The sequence below is a fragment of the Arachis stenosperma genome, chromosome 2, assembly GCF_014773155.1.
Source record: "Arachis stenosperma cultivar V10309 chromosome 2, arast.V10309.gnm1.PFL2, whole genome shotgun sequence".
Taxonomy (NCBI): Eukaryota; Viridiplantae; Streptophyta; class Magnoliopsida; order Fabales; family Fabaceae; genus Arachis; species Arachis stenosperma.
In genome coordinates, this window is record NC_080378.1 from 3,896,195 (window position 1) to 3,920,231 (window position 24,037).

General features: G+C 29.9%; 3 protein-coding genes and 2 non-coding genes across 6 annotated transcripts; 2 read left to right on the forward strand and 3 right to left on the reverse strand.

Moving 5' to 3' along the window:
• Positions 1–1,726: 1,726 nt before the first annotated feature.
• Positions 1,727–5,961, forward strand: LOC130960343 (protein ABIL1). Its single transcript, XM_057885727.1, has 9 exons — positions 1,727–2,117; positions 3,032–3,114; positions 3,601–3,751; positions 3,829–3,928; positions 4,039–4,131; positions 4,249–4,333; positions 4,433–4,485; positions 4,618–4,721; positions 5,363–5,961. Exons 1-9 carry the CDS (start codon positions 2,019–2,021, stop codon positions 5,519–5,521), a joined length of 927 nt encoding a protein of 308 aa, XP_057741710.1. The 5' UTR covers positions 1,727–2,018; the 3' UTR covers positions 5,522–5,961.
• Positions 5,962–6,307: 346 nt separating this feature from the next.
• On the reverse strand, positions 6,308–6,379 carry TRNAG-UCC (transfer RNA glycine (anticodon UCC)). The gene has a single exon. It is a non-coding gene; the product is annotated as a tRNA-Gly (tRNA).
• Positions 6,380–6,466: 87 nt separating this feature from the next.
• On the reverse strand, positions 6,467–6,538 carry TRNAG-UCC (transfer RNA glycine (anticodon UCC)). Its single transcript has one exon. It is a non-coding gene; the product is annotated as a tRNA-Gly (tRNA).
• A 1,957-nt stretch (positions 6,539–8,495) lies between these two features.
• LOC130961699 (uncharacterized) lies at positions 8,496–14,445 on the forward strand. Its single transcript, XM_057887680.1, has 14 exons — positions 8,496–9,344; positions 9,589–9,675; positions 10,077–10,186; positions 10,328–10,378; positions 10,560–10,731; positions 10,928–11,248; positions 11,332–11,535; positions 11,716–12,201; positions 12,295–12,504; positions 12,623–12,808; positions 12,964–13,127; positions 13,215–13,367; positions 13,479–13,557; positions 13,658–14,445. The coding sequence occupies exons 1-14, from the start codon at positions 8,907–8,909 to the stop codon at positions 14,108–14,110; spliced, it is 3,114 nt and encodes a 1,037-aa protein (XP_057743663.1). The 5' UTR covers positions 8,496–8,906; the 3' UTR covers positions 14,111–14,445.
• A 619-nt stretch (positions 14,446–15,064) lies between these two features.
• On the reverse strand, positions 15,065–17,043 carry LOC130961867 (basic endochitinase-like). Of its 2 annotated transcripts, XM_057887903.1 has the most exons (3): positions 16,912–17,042; positions 16,620–16,809; positions 15,065–15,864 (listed from the first exon to the last, which is right to left on the reverse strand). In XM_057887903.1, the coding sequence occupies exons 1-3, from the start codon at positions 17,027–17,029 to the stop codon at positions 15,363–15,365; spliced, it is 810 nt and encodes a 269-aa protein (XP_057743886.1). In that variant the 5' UTR covers positions 17,030–17,042; the 3' UTR covers positions 15,065–15,362. The 2 variants fall into 2 exon arrangements, with proteins under 2 accessions (XP_057743886.1, XP_057743885.1); XM_057887902.1 differs by having other exon boundaries at positions 15,066–15,864; positions 16,620–17,043.
• Positions 17,044–24,037: the final 6,994 nt, after the last annotated feature.

Here is a 24,037-nt window from a genome sequence, read left to right on the forward strand (position 1 = left end):
ACATTAACCTTATACAATCTATAACTTTTTCATTTTAAACTACATATATGAAGGATACAAATGTACACTTAATTTAGAAAATGAGTATATAATCTTAATATATATATATTATCTGCTAAAAGAAATTGATATAAATAACAAAAAATATACATATTTAAATTGAAATAGGAAAAACTACCAAAAGTACCCATGAAGTTTACGAATGCTGACAAAAGTACCCATAAACTAAGGAAATTAATGATGTACCCATGGAAGATGAGTTTCATATGACAAAAGTATCCAAACCCTAATTTTTTGTTGATTTTTTTAATAAAATTCCCAAACTATCCCCACCATCAACCTCAACTCACTTTTTTAATCTTTCATAATTCAACATGCACCTTTAAAACTTGCTATGGAGTCCAAAACTACTCCTATAACAGATGAAATGAATCTTTTATGGTGAAAATTTTGGATAATAATGCAACAGAAGATTGATTAACAAAAGAATAAATCAATACCGATGAAGAATCAGATAAAGAATCATAAAGGAACAGTTTTTAATCGTTTCATTTGTTTTTTCCTTTTTTTTCTTAATTTGAGGGCTTTCTTTGTGTGAAGGTATTGGCGAAAAAAATGAAAAAGAGTTCACCATACTAAATTTATCTGCTAGGAATCGGTCGAAGTCCTCTACCACCACCACCATTGATTTTGGCCTGGTCTATTATAGGAATAGTTTTGGACTCCATGACAAAGGTTTTAAAGGTACAAGTTAGATTATGGAAGGTTGAAAAAGTGAGTTGAGGTTGAGAGGGAGGGTAGTTTGGAAATTTTATTAAAAAATTAACAAAAAAAAATTAGAATTTGGATACTTTTGTCATACGAAACCCATTTTTCATGGGTACATCATTAATTTTCTTAGTTTATGGGTATTTTTGTCAGCGTTCGTAAACTTCATGGGTACTTTTGGTAGTTTTTCCTATAATATGTATATACATTGCAAATAACATTCACTTCCATATATAAATATTTCATTTTTACTGTAGATGAAATGTCTATTATAATTTAAAAAATAAATTATATTTTTTGTCTTTAAAATTTATTAAAAAAATTTTAAAAATATATTTAGATTTTATTTTATCTTAAAATTTTTTTATTTGTATTAAATATATGTCTCTGGCCACTAATTTTAAAAAAAATTAGAATAAATTTAGCAATAATTTTATAAAAATTATTTTTAACATAAACAAATTAAATATAAATGTCATGCATTATTGTTTAATTGATTCAAAAAATTTTAAAATTTAGATGTCAGTAATATTTTTAATGCAAATCGAAAATTTTAAAGATAAAATTAAAATAAAATAAAATTTAAAATTTTTTTAAAATTTGACAAATTTAAAAAATAAAAATATATTTTATCCTAATTTAAAAAATAAATAATTAAATACTCTTAAATTTACTCGAGTAAATGTTATATTTATCTTATTTATTTTAAAAAAATATCTCCCAAATAAGTATATACGTGGTTATTATACGTAGCAGAGCTGCGATGTCAGCTGCACTGAGCAGCTTGTACGAGTGACTGTGATAAATACGAGGGGAGGGTAGTGATGTCTTTTCAAGTTAAAGCAAAGCAGCGTGGGGCGAAGTGGAGGTTGGCGTCAACTAACCACCGCGCCACGTGGAACCGCATTAAATATTCTCATCCTGTTTATTTAACACCAAAACGAAAAATAATATTCAGTAACCTTTTATTATTTTCCAAAAGAAAAAAACACAAACAAAAAGCTCACTCCCTTTCTTTTCTTTTCTTTTCCTCCCCCTTTCTTTCCATTCTCCTTCTTCAATCTTTCCCTCTCTCTTCTTTAACAAGTTTCCTTCTCTCTGATTAATCATAACAACACTGAACACAATGGTAGCAGTTCTTCGTTTCTAACCGTTTGGTTGAGTTTGTTACGTTTTATGCACAAGTTAGTTACGTTCCGTTTCACACGCTTCTGAGTTAGTTACGTTTTAAGCGTAGTTATAAAAAATCAATGGAGGTAGAGCGTCCAACTACAACGCCTCTTAACTCCGCCATGACCTTCGACGAGGCTTCCATGGAGCGCAGCAAGAGCTTCGTCAACGCCTTGCAGGTTCTCTCTCATTCTTCTTCTCACTGTTTCATTCTCAGCTCAGATCTGCGTTTATTTTTCGCTGTGTTGACTTTTTGACTTTCGGTTACTCTCTCTGGTTTGGTGGCGAAGTTGAGTTCTGTTTTGATGCGGTGAGAATCGCGTCGTTTCTTAAGCTGTGCGCTTGCATTGCTAATAACAGTTGTTGACTTAAATTTGAAACCGTGCGACCGAGGATGTTGCTGAAAATAGATAGTTTAATTGTTAGCGAGTGTGGATTACTTAATTATAAGAAACTACAAGTTTATAGCAGCTGAATTTAGTAGGATATATATATGTTTCTGAAGAGTTATGTTTTTGTAAATTGCCGTTGCGGATGTGAAAAATTTGCGGCCGATGGAAGTGGAATTGCTGTAGCGAATGGTGAATATTTCTGCCGCAATTGATGCCGACTGCAATTTAGAACCATGTTACAACTTTAAAAAATGAGAATGTGGTGAAGGAGATTTGAATTTGACGTGTGGAAGCAGTTGCATTGAAACCTCTGGGGATGGAAGTAAGAAACAATTGTGTTGAGTTACAATATGTAATATAGGAGAGGTAAAGGGTTGGAAGAGAGCAGAGGGAGGGAGGGGGGACTTATCATGTTACTCGAAATTTAAGATATCTTATTATACATTAAATTATTAGAATTGAGGTTAATTTTGGCTAATAGTAGATACAAACTATACTAATGTGTGGCATTAAGTAAGTTGAGATTCCAGATGATATAATGCTTGTGGATTTTTACAGGATTATTGTACCTATATATAACTTACATTTACTTTTCTGGCTTAGTTATTTATCCTTATATTGGCTATGATTTAAACTTTAAAAGTTTAAAGTATGCAAATTGCATTGATAGTCATTTGATCTTTATATTATGGTCATTTCAGGAGCTTAAGAACCTGAGGCCTCAACTTTATTCTGCCGCAGAATACTGTGAAAAATCTTATCTCAATAGTGAACAGAAACAAATGTAAGCATATTTGTTTTGTTGATGAGTTCTTTTTCCCTGTTTTAACCTGATCTGAAGGCAGAGTCATCTAAACCTCATTTTTTCAACTGCTTTGCTATGTAAATGATTGAAGCTTTCCCAATCAGACAAAAAAGTTAGTGGCTGAGTTTTTCCTAACTGGTTTTTACAAGAGATGTGAATAATATATGAACGAACTTTTAAGTTTCATTCTGCTAGGTCATTTTGATAAATGCTAGTACTGTATGTTAGGGATGAAATGCCAGCAATAAGCTTTTAACTTTGGAGATAGTAAAACCATTAAATAACATGAGTAATTTGCATTATGTAAATTAAATGAAATGAAAACATTTACAAATGTGTATGCATGAACTTTTTAAGTCTTGCCAGCTGATGTAAATGAGTAGCAACAACATGCTCTGTGTCCATTCTCCTTTGTGTCAAATGTTGAAGGGAACTTTCGTCATTTGTGGATTATTCATGCATTAGGGTACTTGACAACTTGAAAGATTATGCTGTAAGAGCTCTTGTGAATGCTGTTGATCATCTGGGAACTGTTGCGTGCAAGTTAACTGATCTTCTAGATCAGCAAACGTTGGATGTATCAACTATGGATTTGAGGGTCTCTACTGTAACTCAGGTAACTACAAGCTCTTCTGCAAAATTATGTTCAATTAGACCAAAGATCAATTAAAGTAACATATCTCTTACTTGCAGAAACTTCTTACATGCCAAATTTACACGGATAAAGAAGGTCTTCGGCAACAGCAATTGTTGGCAATCATTCCCAGACATCACAAGCACTACATTTTACCAAGTATGATTTTTTGTTTTCTATTCATCTGAAATTACTATTGGCATTGGAAAACTCTATTATTTATTTATTTTACTTATGGCTGCCTATGTTTGTTTATCAATGCAAGCTAGATTCTGTCAATAAAAAGGTGCATTTCAGTCCACACATACAGATTGATGCAAGACAAAATCCATTTCAAACCAGAACTCGTTTTCAATCTTCAGGTATGCAGTGGGGAAAATTTTGCCCCTTCTAGAGTTTTTGACATGGATCTTATTCTTTTCCTTTTGGACATAAGTGAATATTATATTGCTAATTGGAATGTATATTTTTACATATAGGTACCCCTGCATCAAAAACTCTTTCATGGCATTTAGCATCAGAGACTAAGTCAACCTTAAAAGGAGTTTCACATGCTTCACCAATGTAAGTTTGGAAAAGTTTTAATATTTGAGGTCATGCATGATTGCTGCTTTTTCTGTTTTACACACGAGGCACAAATGGCATTACACTATACTTTTGCAGCATCGAGACCCCAAAGTTTTCTGCCAAGACTCCTGAAGTTTTCCATCTTTTAGGTTTGTGGAATAGCTGTCTCCCTTCTGTTATATTGTAATATACCATTTAAAATTCAGTAATAAGTCAGGTGCTGGTTATTTCTTAATGTTGAAATCATAGCTAGCTTATGGTCCATGGCTACATACCTGCAGATAATGAAGAGAGTACCTGGATGAAACCATCGCCAGCACAAATTCACTTATCAAATGGAGCTCCTGCTTCTAATATCGGGCTATCTTTGGGTGGCACACGCAAGGTAACACCATATTCATTGACAAGTGCAAATGCCTTGCAGTTGAGGAACCCTGTTTGATGGTCGATATCTGATAATATCATTTTATTTTGCTTTCTACTTGACATATTTGTTGCTTTTATAGGATTATGCATCAAATAATGAACTGTTTAAAAGGATATCATCGCATAGCTTGCATGGGATGAGTTATCCAGCATTAAATTAGTTTTATTAGACTATACATAATGTATTCCTACAAATGGAAAAAGTAATCTTCTATGTCGAATAAGAGTACAATGGAAACTAAGATGATTAATATTCAGTTTTTAGGGAAAATAACATTAGTGAAGATTGGAAAACTGTTTTGCTAATAAAATATTTTTCATTAAAAACAAATTATGATGGGAAGCATTTAGTTATAGGAGGTTATCTTTCCCTCCTTGAGTTTTGTTTCTTCCAATTGACTGGGAAGTGACACTCTTAAGTTTGGCATACTGAACACAAGAAATGGTGGCAAATATTGGAAGTGTGGACAATATTTTGCAGCTACATTTTACTTGAACATAAGATTCTCAAGAGTTGAAAGGATTGCATTTATTATATTCAAATTCCTTGTACTTTCCTGAAGCTTTCTTTACAGAGTTACTAACAAGTCTTTTCTGCAGGATTCATTGGAGGGTTCCAGACCAATTACACCATTCAGGTCATTCGACAACCAAAACCGACGCGACACTGTCCAAGTCCCTGTTCGAAGCAAAAGTGTGCTATCAGCTTTCTTTGCTAAGCAGAAAACGCCAAAAGTGAAGGCCGTTTCTTTCTCATGAGTATCTCGATGCTGAGTTAAACCCCGTCTGCAATTCATGTTTTTCTATATGATTCTCTAAATGCTTAGAATCTATTAGTTTCTGGTTCATATCTGGTACAAGCCTTTGAATAATGGCCATGTATAGCTCCACAGGCCGGGAAATGATAACAAATTCATAGTAGTGATATTGATCTTTGTTACCCTTGTGAATCTTGATCTATGTTCTGTAGTGCTCAGGCACATGTAAAATGCATAAATGTGGTATGCTGATGCTAATTGTTAGAGTTTTGATATGCAAATCTTCCCAATATCTGCATATCTGCTTTGTTTCTGAATATTATATTTTCTGAGGGGACTGATTTGCTATCCCAGTATAAGTACATGTGATAACTGATATACCTGTGGGAAAAAAAATTGATCTTTAAGGCAAGCTTACTTTGTATGTAGGCTTTTGTTGTATGTCTTATGGTGTGGTGGTTGTTTCAGAAAACTTGTGATTTGTAGTTGGTCCTTGATAGAAATGTCGAAGGGGATTAACTATGAATCAAAGAAAACTTTACTCCCCTATTTGGGTAAAAAAACGCAAGCTGCAGTATAGAATATAGACTATAGAGGGAAGGAATAAATATTAAACAAAGAAGGTAGGTGTTCAAAACTGGAAGAAACTTAGTTTCATATTGCACATTGGCTGAGAATGGTTCTAGGGAATGCCAAATGAGTAATGACATGTGAGGATCACTGAATAGAAGGAATCTCAGTCTTTTGACTTTTCCAAATGAAAATAGTAGATGAAGAAAAAGAGTTGTGCGTTTGCCGGGAGTCGAACCCGGGTCTATTGCTTGGAAGGCAATTATCCTAACCGTTGGACTACAAACGCTTTGGCCATCGTTGTTCTTACTGAATAAAAAGAATCTTAGTGTTTTTACTTTTCCAAATGAAAATAGAAGATAAAGAAAAAGATTATTGCGTTTGCCGGGAGTCGAACCCGGGTCTATTGCTTGGAAGGCAATTATCCTAACCGTTGGACTACAAACGCTTTGGCCTTCGTTGATTTTTCAGAAATTAATTTTAATATAATATAATATTTCTTGGGATTTGCTTGGATTCTATTATTTTGATACAAAAAGGGTGTGATTTCCCATGAACCTGTTCATTTTTATGAAGTAAAATTTATGGAGCCTGATACAATGTGCGTCAAGTTTCAAAAAAGCTGATACTGAAGGATGTACATAGTCATTAATACCAGGTTAAAGTCTGTGAGCCTATTATCAATGAAAAATACTGTACGAATTTAATCATCATCTGTGGATTGTGATGGTCAATAATGATTTTGATAATTTTGGTCTGCAAACCAGAACTGGATCATGAGCAAGTGGTTGGAACTTGAAGGATGCAATTCACCTTCTTCCAAAGTAACTATGCATTTTCAGTTTTGTCACCAGGAATTGGAGACCAAGCCCTTATTAAACAGTTAGAGTTTCAGTTGTTGTAGGACCTATATGGCCTACAGCTGATTACCATTAAGGTAGTTTATGCAAAGCAATGGCGATAACATGGTCATAAACTCATAACAAAATAGGAAAAGCTAATGCTTTATAAATAAAATTGTGATACAATTCATATGACTCCAATTGTGATGGTAAATAAGTTGATACTGGACAAATATTTATAAAGGGTAATGGACTAGGTTCCAAAACCTTACACTAACAACACATGTAATAAGTTGTAACCTCATCACATTGATTGGTTCAGATTTGAAGTCATATGATAAGACCCTCACATGGAAATTGGTCATACCATACCTTTTTCAAGTTGCCCTTCAACCAGCAAAGAGCAAACCTACAAGATTTAAATATCAAGGAAGTCGCTTTTCTATTGCTATAGTTAACTGAGAGAATAAATGCATCCTCCACTTTTTGGGTAAACATAAACTTAGTATATAGAGATAAATTCAGGGGTTTCTACTTTCTATCACCATGCCAAATTTCATATGTAGCATAATTTTATCAACCATTCTAGGTAGACACTAAAATCAATCAATTACTGTTATAAAATATATATTAAAATATAAAAAATATACTAAAAATAAATTAAATTACACATATATTTATACACAAATATATAATAACTAATTTTAGTATATAATTAAGATTTTTATCATTTTTTGATACAATATTTAAAGAATAAAAATATAACTATTGAACAAACAAACTATTGTTATTATTATTATTATTGTTGTTGATAGAATATTTACCATTTATCTAATTTATGTTAAAGTGTTGTCGGCTATGAGGCTGTTTTTCCTAAATAAATCACATTTTTTAAAAATGAGATAATATGACATAAGATCTTTTTTATTTTTTAAAATATATTAGTCTATTGATTAATTATTGATATTCCTGTATTTTGTAAAAAGTACATAATACAATTAACTCCCTCACATAGAAATAGAATTGTATTGAATCATGGATGAGTGGCTAATTTTACTTATTAAATTAATTAAAAATTCATTCAATCGTAAAAGATTTTCAATTTAATTTTATCCCAACAAACCAAGTATTCCTTGGGCATCAATTTCTGCTGACAATTTTGCCGGTGGCTTGGCAAGATCACTGTACTACTCAGGAAAAAAAAAAAACAAATAGGAAAAAAAATCCTAATAATGAGTTAATGAAATCACATTTTTTCATTTTTCACATTTTTCTCCCACGTAAAGTAAAATCACCTCACGTGCAAGTACAGCTATGCACGCGCGTGTACACCCCCCACCTCAGTTTAACGCGTGTGTGAGACATTATCACCCAAAAATTTAGCACACTTAACCATTTCAGACCAAAAAACACAACAAAAATGAGCAATTTTTAACACTTTTATTTTTATTTTTTTTTATTTCTAACTAAATAAAATAGATTTTCTTTTTCTTTTCCAAGTCTTATGGTCACTGTTTAAGGCTTCATTGTCTCTATAGCGTGTGCATCCATCTTTCTCTATTCTTCAACGCTAAATCTTTTGTTTCTTTCTTTCTTCTTCTTCCCACTAATTCACTGAAAAACACTGTTCAGCAACACTCACTCTCCTTCACCATCAGCAAAATCCCCATCAAAAAACCAAATCACACTTTTCTGTTTTTCTTTCCAATTGGGTCAATTTTTTTGGCTATTGCTTAACACCCCATTATATCTCTTCGCATTTTTCTTGAATTCAAATCTCAAAGTTTGAGTCTTTTTCAGCTTCTTTCACTCTCTCTGAGCTATTTGTTTGAACCTCGTTGAAGATTCCCAGCTGGAGCACCCTTGTTTGCATGCATTATTTTTAGTTTTGGGGGGTCAAAGTTTGAAGCTTTGTTTTTTTTTTTTCTTTTTCTGTTTGTGTTATTTGATGTGCCCCAATTGATGGGACTATAAATGGGTTCTTTAGAATCCGGAATCCCATTGAAGAAAGGGAGCTTGTTCGGTAACAATCAAGCAAACAGTAGAAAAGAGAAGCACCCTTTATTCTTGAGGTTCAGATCGAGCTTCTCAAGGTTGCTTTTCAAGAAGTTTGATTACGTGCAATGGATTTGCACAGTGGTGGTGTTTCTGTGCCTTGTGGTTGTGTTTCAGATGTTCCTTCCTGGCTCTGTGGTGGAAAACTCAGAGGACAATTTGATGAGGGATGTGAAGAATCTGCATCACAATCATAAGGACTTAGATAATTTTGCATTGGACATTGTTGGAGATGATGCTGTTTTTGTGCCAAAGATTTTGGAGAGGTTTAGAAGAGGTGGTGGTGATGGTAGGGAAATGAATCTGCTCAACCAAACGGTGCGGCATTTCGGGTGGCGAAAGCCACAGCTGGCACTGGTTAGTTCACCTAATTTTCACTTGGTGAAGAAAGTGTGTATGAATGTGTATCTATTGATTTTAGTTTGGAATAAGAAAGGTCTATTTTTAGGTTAATTTTGAGCTAATTCAGCGGAAGCAAGTTGTTACTGGTTAGCTTAGCATGTGGTTTTGTACAAAGTTATAACTGTTTAAGTTGAAATGAGGTTATTATTAGTTAAACTTTAATACTTTTAGATGTTAATAACTTTGATTTCCTTTGAAGGTCTTTGGAGAACTATTGGTGGATTCACAGCAATTGCTTATGGTAACAATTGGAGCTGCTTTAGTGGAGATTGGTTATGAAATTCAGGTACATTTTATTATTCATTCTCTTTCCGGCATTCAGCTGAAAAAGAAATCTTGAATTTAGACAATTTAAGAAAGGAACCAGAAAAGGTTTAAACTTAGTTATTAGTTTTGAATGCCTTGATGGATGAGTAAGATACCCTTGCCATGCTAGAGTAGTGTTTTAAAATAAAATCAGGCATGTGCACTTAGAAGTGTATATGGGGATTTTGTTTCTTCAATTGGAATTGTGGTTTTAGCTCATAGATTATTAGTATAATCAGGCTGCTGAGAATAAATTATTAGTTTAAACTTATCAATTGACATTATAAAATTCCGAAAAAAAGGTGTTAACCTCACAGCTATTTTAGGATTTGTTTCTTCAATTGGTATTGTGGTTTAGCACAAGTATTCTCTGTTTTTCAGGTATTTTCACTTAAAGATGGACCAGCACGCTTTGCATGGATAAATTTAAGAGTTCCAGTTACTGTCATTCAAAAATGTGACAAGTCATATAATGCTATGGACTGGCTAAAGTATGATCATTATTTATTTATTGTTATTTACTTTTGTTTAGACTCTAGACTAAGCAATTTTTATGGTTTTAAGAACTTCCTAAACAAGTCTCTATTATACAGAACCGGTTTAGCTTCCTAAACAATGTCTGTCCTTTGCAGCTTTAATGGCATAATTGTGAGCTCTCTTGAAGCCAAGTATGCCTTTTCTTGGTAAGATTTTTCTTCTTATTTTCATAAGGCTAAGATTTTACTCTCCGACTTTGCACGTAGCATTTTATTATTTTTATGTATCAAGCAATGACTTAGTGAATACATGTTTGCTGATTGTGTTTGTGGTTTTATCATGAAAATCCTTTTACTCAAGTAACCCGAATGATTTTAGTTGTTACAGTTTTTTGCAGGAGCCTTTCAAGTCGTTGCCTCTTTTATGGGTTGTTCATGAAAATGCACTTGCTTATCGGTCAAGGCAATATGTTGCCAATGGGCAAACTGAACTATTGAATGATTGGAGCAGAGTTTTCAACCGGTCAACAGTTGTTGTCTTCCCAAACTATGTCTTGCCGGTAATATGTATGCGACAAGTTACATTTGTATTTATCATTGAAAAATTCATAGATAGGCACAGATTTAACAACTTATGCTTAGAGACACTCACAAAAAGTGGCGGGATTCATAAACAAGTAGCTTTTTTGTCTATCGTCTTTCGAATCTTATTGTGTTGAGACCTAAACTAGCTGTTGGCAACTAATAATTTGACAGATGATTTACTCCACATTTGATGCTGGGAATTTTTATGTCATTCCCGGTTCACCCGCCGAATCAATAGACGCAGATGCATATATGTCCTTGCAGAAAGATGACTTGCGCATCAAGTTGGGTTATGGCTCAGAAGATGTAATTATTGCAATTGTGGGGAGTCAATTGATGTACAAGGGCATGTGGTTGGGGCATGCCATTGTTTTGGAGGCTTTATTACCTCTTCTTTCGGATATTCCTTTAAGCAAAGATAATTCAAGTGCGCAACTACGGATCATCGTTCATAGCATGGAGTTATCAAGCAACTACAGTGTGGCGCTCGAGGTATGCATCCTATTTTCTCTATGTTTGTTAAATAAATAATGTAAAGCTTCTTATCTTATATTTTCATATTTTGTTTGTTTTAGACCATGGCAAGTAGCTTGAAATATCCAAGAGGCATTATAGAGTACATAGCCGGAGATTCAAATGTTGATTCTGTTCTTGGCACTTCGGATGTTGTTATATATGGTTCTTTCCTTGAAGAGCAGTCTTTTCCAGAGATTTTAGTAAAAGCCATGTGCTTTGAGAAACCAATTATCGCTCCTGATATTCCGATGATCAGAAAATATGTATGCCTAATGTCCCTGATCTTTTCCTGTAATAGCATCTATATTCTATAATAACTTCAAAGCATCTAAAATTTGACACTTTGTTTTAAATAAAAAAATCAACAAATTGAGTTTAAGAATTTCATATATATAATATATATATTTCTAATGAAATCACCAACCATTTTGTCAACATCATAGGTTGATGACAGGGTAAATGGCTATCTTTTCCCTCTGGATAATAGTAAAGTTCTGAGACAAATTATGCTGGAAGTGATCTCGAAAGGGAAAGTATCACCGATGGCTCGTAACATTGCCTCAATTGGAAGAAGGGCAGGAAAGAACCTTATGGTCTCAGAAGCTATTGAGGGATATGCAACTTTACTTCAGAATATTCTCCGGCTTCCGTCAGAGGTTGCTCCTCCTAAGGCCTTTTCGGAAATATCCCCCAGTGTTAAAGAACAATGGCAGTGGCATTTATTTGAGGCACTTCCAAATTTGACTTACCAAAACAGGACATTAATAAGTAACACGTTTTTAGATAGATACGAGGAGCAGTGGAATCATTCTCAAAAAAATAGATCCATTAGTGCAGTTGCAGCTAATGATTTGTTTGTATATAGCATATGGGAAGAAGAAAGGAATATGCAGATGGCCCTTATGAAAAAAAGAAGAGAGGATGAAGAGGTAAGTTCATTGAATCTTTCAACTCATATAATTATGGTATTTCCTTTTGGAAGGTTGGTGTGTCAAACTTAAATATGTTGAGTCTTGATGCAGCTGAAGGATAGAACAGAACAGTCACACGGGACATGGGAGGATGTATATAAAAGTGCTAAGAAGGCTGATAGATTGAAGAATGATTTGCATGAAAGGGAAGAAGGAGAGCTCGAGCGGACAGGACAACCGTTATGCATTTACGAACCTTATTTTGGCGAAGGATCCTGGCCTTTTCTGCATAAAAAATCTCTCTATCGAGGAGTTGGCCTGGTATGTTGCATGCATGTATCAATAGTAGAGTCCTTTATCAAGTGTTGTGGTAGAAATTGTTAGTAGAGTGATAATATGGTAATGCAATTCTTGCTAACTTGAAGTTAATTGTTTGCAGTCTAAAGGCCGAAGACCCGGTAAAGATGATATCGAAGCACCATCTCGACTTCCGCTACTTAATAATGGTTACTATCGAGACATACTTGGTGAACATGGAGCCTTCTTTGCAATTGCAAACAGGATTGATCGAATACACAAAAATGCTTGGATTGGATTTCAGTCTTGGAGAGCAACTGCAAGGAAGGTATATGGTTCATGGTTGTCTTTCATACCACATTTACCTCTCCTGATTCACTTTTCGATCTCCGGATATAGATATCAGTTTAAAGTAAATTCATATTATTCTTTATATCCTCACCAATCATACTAAGGTAGAGGTTATGATGCTGATTTTAACAGGCATCATTGTCCAAAACTGCTGAAAATGCATTATTGGATGCTATCCAATCCAAAAGGTATGGAGATGCACTATATTTCTGGGTACGCATGGATACAGATCTGCGAAACCCTTTGAAGAAGGACTTTTGGTCATTCTGTGATGCCATTAATGCAGGAAATTGCAAGTAAGGTCATTTTTACTCATTAATGCAACTCACCAACTTCTATATTTTCAGTGACATATCTTGATTTTCTTGCCTGTGTATTGTAAGGTTCACCTTCTCGGAAGCCATGAGGCAAATGTATGGGTTAAAAGACGATATGGAGTCTCTGCCGCCGATGCCCGAAGATGGTGACACCTGGTCTGTCATGCACAGCTGGGCTTTACCTACAAGATCTTTTCTAGAATTTGTCATGTTCTCTAGGTATGCTTGGTTTCTGTAATCCAAGGTTATCCTCAAATCACAATTCAAGTGGTAAAAGATCATCATTGTAACTTGTTCAACAGGTAAATAATTGATCCATCGTTTTTGCAGAATGTTTGTTGATGCATTGGATTCACAGATGTATGATGAGCACCATTTGACCGGACGGTGTCCTTTGAGTTTGTCGAAAGTAACTTGCTTTACCATGGTTTGATTTGTAGTTAGTTTCATGGTAGTTTGGATTTGTTGCCCCATTATTAACTGAATTCATGAACACATGAAACTTGTAGGACAAGCATTGTTATTCTCGGCTTCTCGAGCTACTCGTGAATGTCTGGGCTTACCATAGTGCACGAAGGATGGTATTCATGAACCCAGAAACCGGTCAAATGCTGGAACAGCACAAGTTCAAGAGCCGTAGAGGTCAAATGTGGATCAAATGGTTCTCATACAGCACACTCAAGAGCATGGATGAGGACCTAGCCGAGTTATCGGAGTCCGAGGACCCAAGCAGGCATTGGTTGTGGCCGTCTACAGGCGAAGTATTCTGGCAAGGCGTACTAGAGAGGGAGCGAAACTTGCGGCACAAGGAGAAGGAAAAGAGGAAGCAGAAGAGCATAGAAAAACTAAACAGAATGAGGCGGCGGAAACGGCAACAAGTAATCGGAAAATATGTTAAGCCGCCACCGGAATGGGAGGAGGAGAACTCTAATTCAACTATGCTTGGAGTAGAAGCAACATGATTCTACAATATTTCAAGGCTTCAATTTTATAAAGTAGAGACCCTGATATAAAATTCTTTTCTTCTTTTTGTAATTTTAATATATCATTCTTCTCATTCAGCAAAAAAGGATGCAACAAATTGGGTATGAAGGTTGTGTATGGAAAAACATGCATATGCATCCTTTTTTGTTAGTCATTGAGGCTGATACAATAGGGTAATATGTAAAGTGGCCTAATATTTTTTGGTTTCTTTTTCATTTTTAGTTCCATTCTTTTGGGGTGATAGATTTGTTTAGAGAAAAGTGTGGGATGTTGTAATCTTGATAGCATTTGTTCAATCTTAATGAAATTAACTTGTGGCATGTTTAACAATTCACAAAACCATGTTCTTATGTTAATTATACAACTAATAATTCTGTGTATTCAATTTAGTTAAGCTGTTCTAAGAATTACTTATAGCAGAATTATGATGGTTTAATCAATCATTACATTAGTTGAGTTAGAATTTAGAAAACAATAGTTTTATTTTTTAAAGTTTTGTTTTTAAGGGGAGGGGGGAAAAAGTAGTTTTCAAAATAAAATCATGTTTGAATAACTTTTGTGCAATTGAATTAAAAACAAAATTAGAAAAACCTTTGTTGTTGTAGGTTAAATAAACTTAAGCTAATCTCTGGGCATTATTCATTAACTATTGTGTTAATTTTTTTGTTCACATATCCAAATAAAACAAAATTTGAAATTATTTTTAAGCAAAATTATGAAACTTATTATATAAAGGAGCAATTATATATACCAAAATAATTTTAATCAACCTCTAGTTTTTGAGACACACCAACCATGTGTGATGTACTGTACTGATGTGTGTGTCTCTTCCCAAGAAGCATATAAAAATGAATATTCTTTTTATATTACCATTTTTATCTCTAATAAGAAGTATTTTGTTATGAATCTCATATGATTAACTGACTATAGAAGCATGCATTATATATTTTCACATAAACACTGGATTTAGTAATTTTTAGCAATATAAGAGTACAAAAGATAATATATAAATACTTGAAAGCAAGATGCCCTAACTGATACTAATAAAGGGCAAATTTAAGCTTTAATTATCTTCGGTATACTAGTGAGGAACATATAGTTTTAACTTAGACACCGACTTAAATCCTAATTATATTAAACCATTCCTAAGAATCGGTGTTTATTTAAATTTTAATAATTAACTACTAGCATCTTATCGGACATATCCTTTATATCCGATAAGACGATTATTTATTTATTAACACTATCATGTATTTTGGCACTAAATCCACTTTTTTTGTCCAGTCCTCTATTCCACAGCATGACTCCTCCATACTTGGGCGATTTCTTGACAAAAGGCAAAACTTCATTTAAGACGGTCTTCGGCGTCACGTAACCGGTGCCAGCATCCGGCGTGGCGAGGAGGCCAACATAGAACTTGTGAGCTTTTATGGTTTTAGTCCACTTATTCCAGCTTCTTCGGAAGTGGCTTGAGGCCTTTGAGCCAACTTGGCAATCAGGGTTGTTGTAGAACTGAATGAAGACAAGGTCGAAATGAACTTTGGAGAGTGCTGGATTTTGGTTATGATCAGGGAATGGACATTGTGGTGCAGCACTTAGGTAGAACTTTTTCCATGTGTTCTTGTCCATGTATTCTCTTAGCTTCCTAGCTAGCACTGCATAGTTTTCTGGGTGTTCACTATTACCTTCTATGTCAAAGTCAATTCCATCCAATATAGCATCACCAAATGGCCTTGTTTCATTAAAAATAATCACAACTATACCATGTTAGATAAAATTATACCGGCGAAACTAAGGTGGAGACTACAGAATATTGTCTTTACGTAAAGTTGATAGTTGACTAAATTATCATCTAATGGTTCTCACAAAATAATGGGTAATGCTAGGGAGACAAAAAAAACAGCCAGAACTTACTTTATTTAACATTCATTAATTGTCGCAACAATTAATAAATGCTAAATAAAGCAAGTTATGGCTGTTTTTGACTGATTTTTTTTTGTTACCAAACATTTTCGTTAATTTAATATATTTAACTAAATTGTCTAACATGTGAATTTTCATTTAAAACTACACTTGATTAGGATATAAATTGATTTTAAAAGTATTAAAATGTTAAGATTTAAGAACTAAAATAAAATAATATTAGATTACGAGAATTTAAATGTAGTCCTAATTTTATTAAATGCAACTTAGTGAATAAATTAATTATATGATGCTAGTCTTTTTTTTCTCCTCAAAACCGTCGCTAAACAGTTTTTTTTAAGTAATTTAAATGTCTATAAAACAAAAGATAAGGAATTTATTTGTCTTTTTTTTTTAAATCAGCTATCAAATTAAATCAGTTATTTATATAAAATATATATTAAAATATAAAATACACAACAAAAATAAATTAAACAATTTGTATATTTATATAAAAATATACTATTAATTTAATAGCTAATTTTAGGTATGCGCATAAATTTTTTTAGTTTTTGAGTTACATACCTTGAACTTGAGTGTCCCCCCAAGAAGTTATTCCATAAGTAATCTGCTAATTGGTTGGCATCAGCAGCAGATGATAATCCATAGCCTCCTTTAGCACCTCCAATTGAGAGCAAGACTTTGACCTTTTTCTTATGGCAATGTTTTATGCCTTTGCCAACTTTTGGGCAATTAGGAACAGTGTTACAGTGACCTGCTAGATTCAATTTTGGACTTTTAGAATTCCCAAATTCACTTAGGAATGCTATGATAACAGTTTCATAAAGTCCTGAGTTACATGCTTCTGTTAATGTACCTTCATCTTGGATACCTTGGCCCCAATAAGTAACAATGCCACAATTTGCAGTGGAAAATAACACAAGGGAAATTAGAAGGAATAAGAGAGCTGAAAAGTGTGATGGTTTATTCTCCATGTTTTGTGTGTGTTTTTTTGTTGGTGCGGTTTGGGATGACTTAGTTCATGCCAATTTATAGGACAATCACCCCCCGGTTACATTTGAATTGTTTTTGACATAGAAATACAAATAAAAACAAAGACAAAATTTTAAAGAATATTTAAATTATTAGTCGAATGTTTATATTGCTAAGAAAAATCATTTTAAAAAATATAAACAACAAATGAGATTATAAAAATATTTAAAAACATGACAAAAATAACTAGATAGTAATTATTAAATATATATTTACAGAAAGATTTTAGAAATCAATTTTTTATGTGGTCTTTTTAAGTATTATTAAAAAAATAAAATATTTTTATCTTTAAAATTAGATTATTTTACACCAAGTGAATTTAATCTATTTTATTTTTTTGAATGGCTGATTTTTTTTAATTTAAAAGTCTATAAATCTAATTTATTATGATATTTTGTATTTATTTTCTGAATAATTATTCAAGTATTTCTCCAAATATTCATATCAAATAAATAAGTTATTTGTTAAATATCAAAATTATTTGATACTAATAAAAATATGATTTTTTGGTTGTTTTATAATATTTTAAAATTATTTTGAGATTTATTATCATTCGTATTTTTTGAAATTATTTTTATGAACATTATGAACTTTTGGTACTATGTATTTTGATAGTTTATCCCCTTATTAAAAACGTATCTCTATAAATTTTTGTTTCAAAGAACAAAAAAATATTGTTCAATAGTCATTACATTTAGCATTATAGGAATTAGTAATCACACACTTTTATTTATGATTTTTAGAAAAAGTAAATTAGTATATTGATAGTTTAAAATTAAGTTGTACAGTCAGTTATAAATTTAAGGATATACATAAACGATCGACTAAGCAGTAAGTAAAATAGAAGATTATGGTAATTAACTATTGAGATGATATAGTATAAAAATTTATACAGGCATGCAATATATAAATAAATTAATCCTTAAAAATAACATAAAAATGACAAATACATAATTTTTAATATTTAAAATAAACAATAAATAATATTTTTTGTCCTTATAATTTTGGGTTAATAGTCAAATTAGTCCTTGAAAGATAAGACATTCTTTAAATTTAACTTTAAAAGGTTTTTTCAATCAAATTGGTCATTCAAAAATTGCGAATTAATTATATTTGTCCTCCATCACTCCATTAACATTTTTTCTTCAAAGATTGATGTTGTAAATTGTTAATTGATAACATATATAATACTTAATATACTTAATTGGTTATTGACTAAATATATTTATAAAAATTTATTAATGTAGTTATTTTTTTCAATTACAAAAATCTTATTCTTAATATGACCTGCTGACCAAATTGATAGACTTTCGTAAACATATTTAGTTAACGTGTAATTGAACATGTTATGTGTCATGTGTGCAATCAGTTAATATTTCATATTATCAATCCTTGACGAAAATTATGAGTAGAGTAACTGAAAGACATATATAATTAATTTGTAATCTTTGAAGGACCAATTTGATTGAATAATATTTTTATTTTTATTTTTTTAGTTTGCTAAACGTATATACTAAGTGAATATGTAATTGTATTTGTTAATTTTTCTATTTTTATGTAATTATAGTTATTAGTTATATAGTATTTTTGTCGTATATATTAATTTTTTTTTCAATAATTTATATTTTTTAATATTATTTATTTATAATAATATTATTAAAAATACATATTTTCATGATTCATAAAAATAAATAAAAAATTAAATATTATTTTCAATTATTAAAATATTAAGTATATTCATACTTACATTTTATTTAATAGTTTTATTATTGTATTATAGTATTTAAATTAAAACCTAACAAAAATAAACAAAATTAAATAAAAGTAACTACTTAAAAAAATAAAAATAATTATATGAAGTTAGGTGAATAAATTTTAATTGAATATCCTTATAATTTTACTTATGGTCTAATTTATATACAATTTTAATAATTTTATAATTATTAAATTTTAAATTAATTTTTATTATTTTAAAATATAATTTATCATTAACTGTTATAAAATTTAGATCAATTTTAATATAACAACAATAACAATAAAGTTTTGTCTCACTAGATGGGATCGGCTACATGAATTAAACGATGTCATTGTGCTCTGTCATGTATTATGTCTATAAAAAGACTATTTATGTGTAGATTTTATTTGACCACCTCATATATGGTCTTCTTAAGTCTTAGATCAATTTTAATATTCTACTAAATAAAATTTTAAACTTTTTAATCAATTAAATTTAATATATATCATTACTCAATTGAATTAAAAAATAAAAATTAAACATAATTAATATTTATATTAAAATTATATATTTTTTATATTTATTTTATGTTGAATAATAGTATTGAATCATATATAAATTACTAAATAAATATATTGTTCAATATCTTTCATAAAATAACTTTTGAACTGAGTTTAACATTAATTTATATACTAATTTATCTGTAAATATTATAATATTTTAAATTTATTTTATATAATATAATTAATTTAGCTTTGTATCGTATAAATCTTAATTTAATTATTAATTAATAGGCAACTGATTTAAACTATATTCATTAATTAGTCGACAATATAATCAACGCGTACGTAGGTTTTACTGACAAACAATAAAATAATGAGGACAAGATAAGATAATTATTTAGGTTTCTATTCTTATCAAATAACTTGTTACATGGGAGCCAAATGTTTCCAGTCAAATAATGTAATTTATATTCATGTTATTAGAGATATAATTATTTATATAAATTTTTTTGTTAATTTAAATTTTAAAAAATAATTTTATAATATAATATTAAAATTTTATATTTAAAAAAATTTAAATTAGAGTACTGATAAACAAAAAATAATATAAGATAAATAAAAAAATTTATAAAAAAAGTTAAACACAATCAAATGAAATCTTTCTTGAAAAGACATGTTGTTTGCATAATTATTGATGTGTGTCATACACTATTTGACTTAACAAGTCAATTTATTATAACTAAAAAGTAAAAACTCCCATTGCTATCTATTTATTTTTTCTAACCAATGATATATCTATATGGAAACTCTCCACACCACCAATGCAACTACGAATTATTTATTGTTACTTTTTTAAAAATATTTATTATGAATAAAAATTAATAATATTATGTGATAATAAGAGAGTTTCGCTGTCTTGTAACTCCAACTTCAACTTGAGTGGTTCAAATTTTTTTTTTCTGCCATTAAATTAAAGAAATTCACAGATGAAATAAAATTTCAAAGAAGCTTTCCGAGTTTTATGAGGTCTGGCTATTTTAATTTTTACGTAGGTTGCATTATATGAGAGAGTCAACAGTCAACACCAAACATATATTCTTAGAGTAATGTTTGGGTCAGCGTAGAAGTGAAGGTAAACATTATATATATATGAATTAAGGATTAATAATCAAATTGATTTTTAAAAGATAGAATATTTTTTAAATTTGTTTTTTTAAAAAATTATTAATTAAATTAATATTTTAAAGATTATAAAATAATTATATTCATCTTCCAATGTCATTTTCTATATATTAATAATTTTTGTCAACAATTAATAATGTAAAATGTTAATTGACACTTGGTATGTCTAACTAAACACCAATCAAATATATTTATAAAAATCTATCAATTTAGTTACTAAATTATATTGGCATTAGAATTTATGTAATTAGAAAAAGAGACTAAATTGATATATTTTGATAAACATATTTGATCGGCTTCTAATTGAATATATTAACTGTCATGTGTGCTGTTAATTAATATTTTATATTATCAATTGTTGACGAAAATTGTTAATAGAATAATTGAAAGATGAATATAATTAATTTATAATATTTAAAAAATTAATTTAATTGATAAAATTTTTTAGAGATAAATTTAAAAAATATTCTATTTTTTAAGAACTAATATATTTAAATTTTATTTAAAAATTTTTATTATTGACTAATAAATTACTACTTAAACAGACGAGTAAATCAATTATTTAACGAATCCAAATTAATTTTACGACTTAATTGTATAAGAGGATAAGTCTGTTTTGTGATACATTTGATTACCATTTTATCTGTATTATTATATAGCAAATTAGCGGTAAAAATGTACATCAATCATAGTAACACTAGGAAACAAATTAGTAGAATTTGTGATTACGTGAAATTATTTAAAAAACTTATATGATTTTATAGTATATTTATTATTTTTATTATAATATTTAAAAATAAAAAAATAATACGATGAATGATTATAAATATTTTTAAAATACTGTTTTTACACATATTCCAAAATATACAAATATATTATTTCTTCGTGCAGTTTGGGCAAGAAAAAGTGGCTTACTTCTTTATCTCTTTTGGTGGATTGTGCACTTGTGTGGAAATTTCAAATTAAGAGTAGCAATAAATGGGAAAATTTTGAAAGTGAAGTTAACACAATGTTTCTACATTTTGGGCAAAAATTTATTACATTCATCTCCACTAAGTCTATGTCAAATTTTTGGTCTGTACATAAGCTCTAATTCCGTAATGTACACGAATATATATTCATATAAGTTCTCTTAATATATTTACAGATTAAGAAGACTTTAAAATTTATCTTGAGAAAATAACACATCTATATAGATTTAATAAAAATAAAAAAATTTAGATTTATTTTTATTTTTACATTTTAAAATTCTTTGTGATCTAATATTGTGTTTCCTTTTAATTTATAGTTCAACATAAAAAATATTTATTTTGTTGTTAGTTGTAAAACTAATACTTTTTTTATTATTTATAAGTGTCGTTTAATTATTTCTATAAAAAAATTCTCTCAACAAATTGGAGAAAATAATATACTTGGAACTGAAACAATTTAGTGCTAACATTATTGTTACCAAGTGTTAAAAAATAGTGACTAAAGATTTTAAAAATATTTTTATGAAATTAATCATATACTATGTATACCTTAAAAATCAGATACTAATAAATCATTGCTATACCATCTCATAAATCTTTTTTTTATTAAACTATTGTAAATTTAATTATTTTTATTAGTCATTATTTAACTAAAAATATGTAAATTAATATATAAATATACATAAATATATAATAATTAATTTAATGATTACTTTTTAATATATATAAAAAATATTTTATTATAAAAATTTGACTCAAATATTAACTTTAAAAGATTACATTTAATAATCAAATATTTTTTTTCATCTATGCTCTTTAATAATGTCCGAGCCCATAAAACACACTTTAAAATTTTCTTTTCCCAATAAATTCACCTTTAATTTGGCGGGCATTTATATGCTTCATCATGATAAACATTATAGAATTGCTCAACATTGTTATAATAGCTTATTGGTCAATCTTTCCTTATTTGGTATTTTTTTTAAAACTCAGGTGTAGTCGACTTCACGTGAAGTTGATATCTGAAAGCTATTAAATGATTTGATTAATTTGACTAAATTTTTATTTAACTGCTCTCAAATATTAATTTTATGTAAAATTGACTTCACGTAAATTTTTACTATTTTTTTTGGACATCCTTATTTAGTATTTAAGTGCGTGATAGCGAAATTAATAAAGATAACAATATAATGAAAATGTTGCCTTATTCAAAGAATGGTACTTCTTACATACATGTTTTCACGATCAAATTCTTTTTACAATTTTTTTTTATATATTTTAACACAATTGAATGATTATGGTGCTAAAAAGCCCATTTCTACACATTATAATTACTTTTGCATTATAATATGCTCTCAAATCCCATCTTCTCGAAAATGCAACTCAAAACATTATTAAAACAATACAGAATTCAATACTACACAACAAAACATTAGTATAATATCTATTTATTATATATTTAATATATCATAATTAATAAAATTCAATTATATTTTTATGTTATATTATTTATATTTTTATTTTTAAATATTTTTCTAAATTTTTTTTAAAAATCTCCAAACTTTAAAATTATGCCACATAGTATTATCTTTTAAAAAATATTAATAAATAAATAAATAATTTAATTACTTTATAACATTTTTAAATTTATTCTACCTAATATAATTAATTTAACTATTTGTATATGGTGCAAATCTTTATTTTAACACAACTTTAATGTATTTAGGAATGGTTGACGAGGACTTGGGAAACTGATATTTAAGTCGGCCATATATTTTTGAGAATGTGAGTCAAATTGCACATGACTCAGACAACTGTTATGCCTACACCTATGGCTTTTTTTTTTTTTTTTGTGCAATTATTATCTACAAATTTTGAGTAATTTGAAGATCCAAAGTTATACAAGTAAGTGATTGGGTCATTGCAATATGTCATTATGAAAATAGATCTTTTCAATTTTTTTATTTCACCTGATAGCATAAAAATTGATGGGTTAATTTGAGTTTTGCTATTAGTAAAGTATCTCAATTGATGTACAGTTTTTTTATTGTCCATTGAAAATGTAAAAAAATATTGAAGTACCTTTAAAAAACAAAAGACTATGACTTGATTATGTACAAGTACACAGATTTTAGATATTGTGGTTTCTCTGATTCGTTCAGATTAGACAATAAATTTAGAAGATCAAAGGTCACTATCTGATTATTACGTATATTTAGACTCCATTCTCAAGTCGTTGTTAGTCCAAGAGATATAAAAATTAGGATTTGATAACATACTTTGAACATGTGTTCAACATCTTATTTATAGTGTTCAAATGGAAGATATCAGAGGGAATATGCTTCGTATGAGCCGGTATGCTCTTCTTATTTTTTGGTTGTTTACAGTATCTCTTGTTCCGATATGTTAAGGACTAATTTGTCGTGGATTTGAGTTTTATTTAAGAGTCTGTTACTGACTAATGAGTTGCTGTATATATAAGGCGGAATTTAAATTCCCAACACTTATTTAAGCGGACGAGTCACGAGTGAATTGACCACTCGACCAACTCAAGTTAAT